The following is a 12,522-nucleotide window of genomic DNA, read 5'->3' on the forward strand; positions in this document are numbered from 1 at the left end:
ACACTGCCTCTGACTCATGGCAGTGGGCAAGATATAGGGATGACCTGTCATCCAAGAGGTGCCAAGATAAGAGGGAGGGAAGAGTGGAGGGGAGTGGAGTATGTTAGGGGTGGAATGGGTGGGTGGTTTTTATGCCTTTGTTTTTTGGCTACCTCCATTATATGGGGGAAAAAGGCCTTTGGTATATGTATGTATAACTTTTGCTACTTGTTCAAATGTGTATGTTAATACAACATTCTGTTATACAAAGCCCAAAGCTCCACAAAAGGGTAAAATAGCTGTTTTAAATGTGTGGAGGCTACGTCTGTCATGTATTACAATAATCTACATATACAATTACTCTTCAAACTGATTCCCTGCCTTATTTACTCATTGAACAGCAATTTCTTATTTCTCAAGCTTTCCAAAGAAGTGCAACAATTTCTCTGAATTAAATTATTAACAGAAAATAACCCAAACAAAAATGGAGCCAATTGTGTATATAAAATCAGTTTATCTAGTATTGCTTACCTATTGATCAGTGGGGGAAATGTGTAATTTCTTCTCAGATCCCCACCTATTTTGTATTAATTTTTTTCTTTTCTACTCAGATTGGAAAATGTATTGATGTGCTACCATTAATACCTCTCACCCGTTCAGTATCATAACATTGTACATTTAATTCTAGCAACATTTCACCTCAAAAATCATCAGACAATAATCAGAACAAAATCCATCATATATATCACTTTATCTATAGTTTCTTAACCAAATATACACAAACTTCTCAGGAAAATCAAAATCCATGACAAAAAATATACTTTATTTTGAACCTTTAAATCTAAAAAGTAAAATGGTCTGTAAGCTGTCTTGTATGTACAAATAAAAACATACACATAGAGTATAACCAGCAATGAAGACAAAAATTCAATGTAGCATTCGTTGGTGATAGTAAAAATAAGAACGACCCAAAAAATTTCTAAGTCATGGACTCGATCCCTTCTGTACGGAGGGATACACGAGCCGATGCTTCAACTGTGAATGATGGCCGCTGGTCATCTGCAAGAGAGACCAGAGGCAATGGATTGATTGATTTAACCACTACCGAGCTAATTCATTCATTTCTGTGGAATCCCACCTTTAAGGGTTCAACCCACTTCAATTATTTGCATTCCAAAATGTACTTTTCCTGTTTTCTGGATGCTGCTATACTATACCCATCCACTGAGTTAACAGGCAAAAGGGAATGGAACATCAGTACCATAGATATGACAAATTCAACATAGCTACAGGAACATAATACAGTATCGGACTAACTGTGGAAATGGGTTCTTAATAAGCTGTGATCATATAATTCATGGACTTGGAAATTAATTCTGAGTAAGTGGATTTTATTCACCGACTCTGAAATCTGTTAAAATAGGGTCCACTAAATCAAGGGCCTATGTATTTTATTCATCTTTGTGTGACACTTTTTTTCATTAAGAAATAGGCATCATGAGTGACTCCAGATGCTCCTGCCAATTATCTGAAGGTTGCAGGTCTTCTGCATGAAAGACCAGGGGCTACCGATTTACTGAACAATTAATTCACATTACTAAAAGTTATCTATCCCTATTCTAGCTGATGCCAAGCCAAACCTTTACAGAAACCCATGATTAATGTTTTCCTTCATATAGGTGAACAACAACTATTCCTCCCAAGCTGTATCAGTGTTCTCCACTGATATAAAACAATTAACATAACTCCCTCTAACCCAACTCTTAATTTGCACCATCTACAAGAGTATTAGTATAATTTCAGTTGCCACATAAAGGTACTTAATGTGAAATATCAAACAGAAATACAGTAAACCCTTGATATAACACATGATATGGGGACAGGGGTCTGTCGTTATATCTGAAGATCCGTTATAACAGAGGGTTTGTCCGGTCAGATATTTTGTCCATTATATCAGATATCCGATATGTCAAGATCTGTTATATCGAGGGTTTACTGTATTGACAAATGATCAATTGAACATGTCATTACAAGTGAAACTTTATCATATACATAAAAATATCTATTCCCTTTCGATATTTTCCATCCATACTGTTGAGAAACATCATGTTAACATGCACTATAATTCGGTTTCCAGAAGAAAATTATCATTTCTCAAGTTAGCGAGTTGAAATGACAATTTTATCAAAACTATTCACATAATTGAAATTATATACTTAATCATCTATAGATAATTTGTCTTTTGTAAGAAAATTATACATGGATATTAACCAATTTTCCAAGTATACAAGTAGAAGTTAAAACTTTAATTATAAGATAATGTTTAGCATATGCCTCTGCCATTGACTCTAGCTTGTGTGTATCACAGCATTTTAATCACAAATTGCTGAGAGGAGGGCAAATCATTGCAGTGATGTAAACATACAGTCTTTACTTGAGTCAAAGTGTTGTGAGTATTTCTGTCCAGACTACAGTAACCTTGGATTGGACTACCAAAAATACATATCCCAATAATACTAAAAATCACCACAAAACTTAATTACAAACTCTTGTGATTGTGTACTTCACCATCATTTGTTATAAGAACATAAGAATAATAGACACTGCAAGAGACACTAAGGCCTACACTAGCCAGTTCCATGTCCATTACTAATCATCCCTCTCTAGCTATCTCATCTTCTCTGAAAAACAACCAACAGTTTTTGTGCTCACTACTTGGTTACTATGTCTATTCCATTTGTTAACCACTCTATTGGTAAACAGTTCTTTCCTATTTCTTTTTAAATTTAAATTGACCCAATTCAAACCCATTACTACAAGTCCTACCCTGCTGTCTTAATACAATGACCTTTCCTGCATCACCACTGTTAAAGCCCTTGACCCATTTGAATACCTCTACTAGATCACCCAGGACTCTAAGTCTTTCCAAAGAGTGTAAGTTAAGATGCCTGTCTTCACATGGTAAATTTCTAAGCCCTTGTATTATTTTGGTCATTCTCCTCTGTTGTTTCCGTTAAATCCAAATGCAACTATAATTGACCAAAAATATGTAACAAACTGGTCGCAGACATATGCTTGCCAATAATTCTGGAGGAGACCATGCACTAGCACTGAAAAAGTGAACCGAGTATTTTTCAGGGTTTGATTTAAAAGTTAAATTCGGGTACATATTTCTCAATTTTTTTTTTTTTTTAAGCATCTGAAAGCATCATGTCTAGGAGGGGAGAGAGATATCCATTCAAACATAACATAATTTTGCAACATATTCTCTGCCATGCCCCAACACAGTTGTCAAACATCTACATTGTGGTGCCAATATTCTCATTTCAATTTACTGACTGCATTAGTTCTACAGAAAAGAAACCCATGCAGGGTAGCGACTGCCAAGTTTTACACGCCTATGATTGAGGGACTTTTGCGACAACCAAATATATCAAGTCGCTGGCCGAGCTGGTTAGGGCATCATTACATGTGGCGAAGGTCGAGGGGATGGCAGTTCGAATCCTGCCAACGGTGAAGTTGAACCAAGGGCATGGTTCATTAAATTCCATGCTACAAAGTCCTCTGTAAGGGGCACCGTCCTAGCCTTCTGATGGGAGGAGTTTGTGATGTTAAACCATATAAAAAATACCAGTATCTTGCAGCTTTTCTTTAGGATTAGAAACTAATCTCCATTTAGAAAGGAATGACAATAATTTTTAACCTCAACTATCCCTCTGTTATGCTATCTATCCATATACCAAGGGCTTTCCCCCTTACAAGAGGGGTAGCCAAGTCAGTAGGCAGGTACCCACTACCACCCAACCCTTACCTCCCTCTTATCTTGGCTCATCATGGATGAAGTCATCCCTGTCTCCTGCCTAATGCCCTTGGTCAGAGGCAATGCAGCAAGACACAGTACATCCACAGCAAGGTGGCTTCATTTAATTGGTGATATCCCCTTTCCATTCCCTCATGTGGAAAACAGAGAAGACAAAGAGGAATCCTTTTGGGCTGCATCAAAACATCACTCACATATAACCAATCCCTACTTCCCTTCATCCCCTGCCCCCTCTCTTCCTTGCATCACATTATCATCTACACAGCCAGAGAATGACCTGTTATGCTACCTTCCTTAAATCTTTACCACCTCTATGACTTTGTTCACTGCAACACTATCCCCAAGGACAGAAATGCTGTTTATCACAAATGAAATACTAATACTGCAAAGAAACAAAGAAAATGGATTAGTTCGGTAATGAAGCTACATTTGTTATGACTTCTTGAAGTAGGTGGATGGGTAATCAACACACATTTTTCTTTTCCCAAACAACTGTGCAATATTCCACTAACAACCCACACGTGTAAGCCCCACAGAGAAAACTCTCCGTCAACAGACAAGAACCACATTAGCACACCCGTTCCCAGAACGCCATCTGTCATTAAGACCATACCAACACAGAATAGGCCTGGCCACAAACTGCCCCAGAAGCAACCACCACACAGGATACAGAATACCTCATAATACAATGACCTGCACTAACACTCCCAAGACAACTTAATATCTCTTCTCTAAGCGAGTTACGGTCCCACCTGGAGGCTGTTGCCGATTTCCTGGAGGAGGTGGGTCTTCTGCAAGAGACTTCAGGGCAACAAATTGACCGATTTATTAGACCCAGTACAAGTTTCGGATATATCCTTGTGTTCAATATAAAGGAAAGCGTTACCAGTACCAGGTACTAGACCCTCTATTCTACCCATGACTATGTTGTTATTCACCTCTTTAGCAAACCTTCATTATGGAAAATTCAAACCAAGTTTGAACAACTCCTATACCATGTTATTTATCTGCATTTCTGGCCACTACCAGGATATTCAATTCATTTCCGTAACATCCCTTTGGCAACTTTTTCGGCACTGAAGAACCTCTTCATTCTATCACTCACCTTTGTGGCACTTTTTCAGTATGGAAGGAAGTTACTTCAGGCTCTCCACTCCACATACAAGTCTTCTGCAAGAAAGACCTTTGGCCATGGATTGATTGAGTGATTTCCATCCTATAGTACATGTCTTATCATTACAGCATATCACATTATACTTTCAAAGCAAGTAAGTGCACTACAAAAATGAGCATGGATTTGTTCCTTCTTGAAGGAGCTCCTGTCTGGACACAAAACAAGAGAGGAACTAAAGAAAAAAAAAATAAAAAAAAAAATAAAATGAAACAAAATAATAATAATAATAATAATAATAATAATAATAATAATAATAATAACAATGTTAATAGTAATACTATAATATTCATTACAAAAAAAAAAATTATCTATCTTAAGAACCTACAAGTTTCCATGAACACCAGTTTTATATACATGTACTGGGTGGTGGGCTTTTTTACCTCTGCTCTTTACCATACTGGTGAGGAGTTGGGCAATCTGCCCATGACAGAGTTTACAAGAAAAAACAAACAAACTTGTCTAATTGCCTTGTCAGCACTGCTTTATCATTCACTATTTTAGAAAGTTGTGCATTCCACCCTAACACATCTTGAGTACATTCAACAATGAAGAAGGCCATCATTAAGGTCATGAGAGGTTCTTAGTCATGAAGGAGGGAGAGGAAGAATACTAATAATAAATAATAATAAAGATATAGAAAGGGCAGTTAAATGGGGTTTATTTGTTTATGACGAGGATGTGTGATTTAATTATTTTACCCTCCTAATAGAGAGGAGAGGGCCCTTGATATATATCATAAATTGTGGCATACAAGTCGACCTGGCCTTCGAGATTTGTTTAAAATTCTGGGTTCAGCTCATATTTGCTCGCATCATTTACTCGCAAACATAAAGTAGGCTGCTCATAGACAAAAACTTACCTGCAGCCCTATGCAAGGATAGGCCATGATATTCGGTCTCAAAAGCCAAAAACATACCATGCCGGATCACTTGCATTGAGACAGTGACAACAATATATTTCTCTTTACAGGATTTGTATAATATCTAGCAAGTAACCTACACAAATTTGTCTGTAGTACTATTGGTTACAACTGTTTTATATTCAGTCTATTTGTAAACACATTATGGTCAAAAGTATGGCCACAAATGAAGTTCTAACAGATTACAGCAATAGTTTTATCACAAACGATATTTTATGAAAACACTGCAAGATTGTAGGTCCATTACATTATTGATACAGAATAAGACCAACAATGCAATTAACTGAACCTGACTACAACAAACTTTGATATGGTATTTTATGATTCAGTTAACACCATAAATTCCTTCTATAGTGGGGTTAGAGTAATGCCTATTAACCCTTTTCCAAGACTGTAGGTCCATTACATGCAATTAACTGAACCTGACTACAACAAACTTTGATATGGTATTTTATGATTCAGTTAACACCATAAATTCCTTCTATAGTGGGGTTAGAGTAATGCCTATTAACCCTTTTCCATGCTGAGCCTCATGCAGCGCTGCACAAGGTAGTTGGCAGTGTTGAATACATCGCTGCATGTCCACATTGTCTGTCATTACCCAGGGTGAAGCAGCGCATCAGTCACCTCCGAACAATGTTGAGGGAAGGACATGTGTCCTCACTGTCCATTTCACAGTTCATTATCTGAGAAATATCTGCTTTAATTACTTCCAAACTTGCACTTCTTAATTTCCTAAGCTTGTACTCCTTGCACTTCACATTTCAAAGGCAAGGATGCTGCTGTAGTAAATCTATAAATGCGAGAGTGTTTCTCCTTGTCCACTCATATATAAGTGCCATCCTGGAGAGCTTAGTGTATGACATACCTTCCCCTCTCCATCAAGATGGGCATTGCCCCACTACATGAAATTAGACTGGTTGTTAGACACACAGCATGTTGAAAAACCCTGCCTGCAACAATACAATCAACATATTTAGAAATGTGTTGGCACAACATGAGGCTCAGTATGAACAGGACTTTATATCAATAAAGAGACGACTTCAGGTGAGCAAAAATATTGTGGTATAGCCCGATGGTAAACCAACATTATTTTGTCCTTTTAACAACACTGTTTTGTTTACATTTGCGTACAATCTTTTTTCGTCATAATACACAATTATTTAGGTCATTTCTTTTTGTGCAAATATTCAATAATAAATTGTACAAACTGCTGGAGTTAAATTGAATTTTGGTTGGTGTTTGTAGTCAGTGTAACATCTGTTAATATAATACCGAATTTGTAGAACTATTGCTTTACATTATTCTGTGTTAATAAGCTAAATATGTTCACAAAATTTAAGTTTATGGATATGTATGCGACAGCCTGCTGGAGTTACAGATGATGGTGCACAGCAATCAATCGACCAACAGCAACTGTGGTAAAGATTTCCATTTTATCCATGCCATATGTCAACCCCACTGTTTTGAAAATTATCTTTTCTTTTCCAGGACAAGAAAGTCAACTTGTATGCACAATTTAGAGTATATAATAGAAGAAAAGGAAAGGAATGTATATATATACATATACATATATATATACAAATAAAAAAATTCTTACCCAAAAGATGAAAGATGAAGCCTACTATGACTTTCCATCTCTTACTATGCAGCTGCCTCCTTCTAAAAACCATAAACATCCAAACTATCAGAGCACAAATGCTGAGAGCTCCGAGCACCGAGGCCCTTTACACTGCTTCAGGTGTTTCATAAGTGAACCAAGTTTCTTGTATCTCTGTTTGACCAATAAATGAACGGTATTGTTCATTTCATATTCGTCATTGTTCAGGTCGTAGTACTCCTGAAAGTTTTCATTGTCCTTCCACTTGCAAAAGAGGTAATTCTCCTCTGAGTTGATATGACGTAAACAAGAGTATGTGTTATTCCATGAATCTTCGCACTTGCAGGCAAAATTTGGGTTACAGCCAGAGAGGCCCTCTCCTTTGCTCTCGCACCCCTTATTCACCAAATGGCCCTCCCCCGAATGCTCGACAAGCAGTGTTCTCCTGTAAATCAACGAACTGAAAGCATGGTTGCGATCACGGGACGATGCCCTCCCTGAAGATCGAACCTCATTGACGAACTGTGACATGCTATCTGACGAACCCTTTTGATCTTCAAACAAGTACGGTTTCAGCGACTTTCCGTCCATGGATTTTGGAATTTCAGCTCCTGCCAGGCTCAGCAGAGTTGGTGCAATGTCAATATTTGATATAGGATAGTTCAGTATTTTTCCTTTAGGTATTCCTGGGCCCCTCATCATAAACGGCACTCGAATATCAGATTCGTACGGCTCGCGCTTATCTATTGGCAAGGAAAACTGCCCTAAATGAAAACCATTGTCTGAAGTAAAGATAACATACGTATTATTCAACAACTTCTTTACATTTAACAAATCAACTACATCACGTACCATATCATCTACTGTCAAAAGCGTTCGTAATCGATTTCTGTACACATCATCAATTTTGTCCACGACATCATCTGGTAGGGGTTGGATCCCTTCTCGCAAAAGCCAGTGTTTAGTGTGATCATTCTTGATGTTGAAATTTAAAGTCCGCGGAGCACGGCGAGACGAAAAATTTGCGGCATATTTAGGTTCTGGTGTGAAGGGGGCATGGGCAGCTGGTGTGGACATCATCATCAAGAATGGTTTGTTTTCATCCACATTCCCCAGAAATTCGATTGCTCGCCTACGGATAACATCAGTCAAGTAGTCGGTGCATGGATCCTGCCCGTGGCTTTCAGGTGTTCCATTCACGGACAAGACGTAATTGTAGTAGACCGAGTTGCCCTTGAGTCCATTCCACCAATCCCAGCCAGGGGGGACATGTTCGACACCTCCCGTCTTCTCAAACCCATATTGATTGAGGTACTTCCCAGCGAAGAAGGTCTGGTAACCAAACCTCTGCAGGTGCACGGCAAATGTTCGCTTTTCAGGTCCACTCTGAAAGACAAAATACGCCAATACAGAACTACAATTATGGTTCACTATAAAGGAAATATATACATTTTCACAGCCATATACAGTACTCTCAATTGAGACAAAATCTTTTCACCTAGTAATAAGTCTGGGGTATTGGCTGCTTGTTATTGTGGCAAAGTAGCATGCAGTTGATACTTTAGGGTCTATATGGGGTGCCCCTACGGACCAGAGCCACACATCATTTTGTCTATGATAGAGGAAAACTCTATTCATAGAGAAATGATGACACTTTTATACTATGACTGTCCCTCCGTTATGCTGTCCCCCAACCCCTTGCTGCTTTCCTGTACCATTTCTCTGAGTATTCATTTTCTGTGGTGGGGGAAAAGAATACTGCCACCAAGTATTCCCACTTGGATCGTAAGAGGCGAGAAGAAAGGGACGGGGATTGGGACTAGGCATCCTTCTCCTTGTAGCCCCACAGGGGACATTCCTAAAAGAAAAAGTAAAGGCATAAGAGGGTCTGGGAGTTTTCGGACCAGCACCCTAAGGTTTGGGTCTTTTAATGTGCGTGGATGTGGTACAGATGAGAGTAAAAGGGAAGAGATAGGTAGTATGTTTGTGAGAAGAAAGATGGATGTGTTGGCTTTGAGTGAAACTAAGTTGAAAGGGAAGGGTGAGTGTAAGTTTGGGAGTGTAAGTGGGAGGTTATCAGGAGTGAAGAGAGGGCAAGGGAGGGAAGGGGTGGCTATTCTAGTAAGTGAAGAGATAGGTAAACGTGTAGTGGAGTGGAAGGAGGTTTCCTCAAGGATAATGTGGATGAAGGTGAAACTGGGAAAGGAGATGTGGGTCTTTGTAAGTGCATATGGGCCTGGCAGTGACAAGAGTGTAGAAGAAAGGGAGGCCTTTTGAATAGATTTAAATGAGTGCATAGAGGATTTAGGGAGAAATGTCAATATAATAGTACTGGGAGACCTTAATGCTAGGGTTAGAAATAGTCCAATCGATGGAGTGGTTGGGAAATGTGGAGTTCCAGGAAAGAATCGTAGTGGAGAGTTGATGGTGGAAATGTGTCTAGAAAGAGAGTTGATGATAGCAAATACAGTGTTTCGGAAGAAAGTCAAGCATAAGTACACATGGGCGAGGGTGGTGGAGGGAAAGGTGGTAGATAGAGCATTAATGGATTATGTAGTGGTAAATAGGATAATGATAGGGAGAGTTAAGGATGTACATGTGCTAAGGGGAGAGGTTGGGGGAATATCAGATCATTTTTTTGGTGGAAGGTAAGTTGAGAGTGGAGTATAGATGGAGAAAGAGGAAAGGGACAAAAGGTAGGGAGGTTCTTATAGTGAACTCTTTGAATGAAAAGGAAAAGGAGAAGGAGTATGAAAAGAAGCTGAAGGAGGAGTGGGAGGGAATGAAGGATAGAGTAGAGCTAGGTGTGGAGGAGGAATGGGGATTGTTCAAGGAGGGAGTCATAAAGTGTGCAAGGATGGTGTGTGGAACAAGAAGGACAGGAGGAAATAGAAGGAAGGATAGTGAATGGTGGGATGAGGAAACAAAGAAAGCTGTAGAAGAGAAGAAGCGAGCTTTCACAGATTGGTTACAAAATAGGACGAGGGAGTCATATGAGAGGTACAAAGAAAAGAAAAGAGAAGTAAAGCAAAAGGTAAAGGAGGCAAAGAGGAGAGCAGATGTGAAATGGGGTAAGAGTATGACAGAAAACTTTGAAAGTAATAAAAAGATGTTTTGGAAAGAAATTAAGAGAGGAAGAGGAGGCGAATCAAGTAGAGAAGAAAAGGTAAAAGGTGCAGATGGAGAGATGATAATGGAAGAGAAGGCAGTAAGGGGAAGATGGGCAGAATATTTTAGGGAGTTGCTAAATGTGAAGGAGGATAGGGAGGGAAAGATAGCTGCAGTGGGAAATGCGAAGAAAATGAGTGAGGAGAATGGAGGAGAAATATGGAAGGATGAGGTGAAGGCAGTTGTTAAGATGATGAAAGCAGGTAAGGCACCTGGTCTGGATGGATGCCATGCAGAATGTCTGAAAAAGGGAGGTACAGTGATGGTGGACTGGCTGGTGAGGTTACTTAATGTTTGCTGGAGAGAGGGTAGAGTGCCGGAGGACTGGAGGAGTGCCTGTATAGTTCCGCTTTACAAGGGAAAAGGGGACAAGTGTGAATGTAGTAGTTTCAGAGGGATTAGCTTGTTAAGTGTAGTTGGGAAGGCTTATGGGAGGATCTTGATTGAGAGGATTAGGAGAGGAACAGAAGGAGTAATTGGTGAGGAACAGTGTGGATTTAGGACAGGTAGAGGTTGTGTAGATCAGATCTTTGTGGTAAGACAGATATATGAGAAAGCTATAGGAAAGGGGAAGGATGTTTTTGGGCTTTTATGGATCTGGAAAAGGCTTACCATAGGGTAGACAGAAAGGCATTGTGGGAGGTTATGCAGATATACGGGATAGGAGGAAAGCTTCTGGGAGCTGTCAAGAGTTTTTATGAGAGTAGTAGAGCTTGTGTCAGGATTAGAAATGGAGAGAGTGAGTGGTTCGAGGTAAAGGTGGGACTTCGTCAAGGATGCGTTATGTCGCCCTGGCTGTTCAACTTATACATGGATGGGGTGGTGCGAGAGTTAAATGCAAGGGTGGTGGGTCAGGGATTGGAGATGGTTAAAGAAAATGGAGAAAAGTGGGAGGTGAGCCAGTTGTTGTTTGCGGACAACACTGCGCTTGTGGCAGGATCGGAGGAGGGATTGAGGAAGTTGGTGACAGAGTTTGGGAGAGTATGTGATAGAAGAAAGCTAAAGATAAATGTGGGTAAAAGTAAGGTGATGAGATGTACAAGGGGTGAAAGTGGCAGTAGACTGGAAGTGAGCATTAAGGGAGAGCGACTGGAGGAAGTGAATAGTTTTAGATACTTGGGTGCAAATGTGGCAGGAAAAGGTGGAGTGAAGGTGGAGGTAGAATGTAGATTGAGAGAAGCGAGTAAATGCCTTGGTGGATTAAAGAGTGTAATGAGGAATAGACATTTGGGAATGGATGCTAAAAGGAGACTGTATGAAGGAGTGATTGTGCCAACAGCACTGTATGGGGCAGAAACATGGAACATAAGAGAAGAAGAGAGAAGGAGCTTGAATGTGTTTCAGATGAGGTGTCTGAGAAGTATGATGGGGGTTACTAGGCTAGATAGAGTGAGAAATGAGGAGGTGAGGAGGAAAACAGGGGTGGAAAGGGAGCTGGGAGATAGGGTTGATGAAAGAATATTAGGATGGTTTGGACATATAGAAAGAATGAGTGAAGAAAGACTAGTAAAAGAGGTATGGAAGGCATATGTGGAGGGAGTGAACATAGAGGGGATGTCCTAGGATGAGGTGGATGGATGGGGTGAAGGGGGCTTTGGGGAAGAGGGGAATGTCTGTTGAGGAAGGACGAGAGAGGACAGTAGACAGGGGTGAATGGAGAATGGTTGTATATGGATGATGTGATTGCATGAGGTGGAATGGGTGGGGGGATGGGGGGTGAGGTAGTATGTGTGAGCAAAATTTGACGCAGCCCAAAGGGATTTCTCCCCGTCTTCTCCTTTTATGCAACGGGGGGATGGAGAGGGGGGGTCGGTGATTTAATGAAGCGGCCTTGCTGTGGATGTCCTGTGTCTTACGACACT

At 39.9% G+C, this 12,522-nt stretch overlaps 1 protein-coding gene across 3 annotated transcripts in view; it reads right to left on the reverse strand.

The window, feature by feature from the left end:
• Positions 1-787: 787 nt before the first annotated feature.
• The window catches only part of LOC143035167 (N-acetylglucosamine-6-sulfatase-like), a 35,105-nt gene continuing 23,370 nt past the window's right edge, over positions 788-12,522 (reverse strand). For all 3 annotated transcript variants that reach the window (XM_076201810.1, XM_076201811.1, XM_076201812.1), the window contains one exon: positions 788-8,878. In XM_076201810.1, the coding sequence (XP_076057925.1) occupies positions 7,580-8,878 (1,299 nt within the window). In that variant the 3' untranslated portion in view covers positions 788-7,579. The remainder of the gene's footprint in view (positions 8,879-12,522) is intronic.

This window comes from Oratosquilla oratoria, chromosome 18 (genome assembly GCF_046742065.1).
Source record: "Oratosquilla oratoria isolate Oo_2021 chromosome 18, ASM4674206v1, whole genome shotgun sequence".
Taxonomy (NCBI): Eukaryota; Metazoa; Arthropoda; class Malacostraca; order Stomatopoda; family Squillidae; genus Oratosquilla; species Oratosquilla oratoria.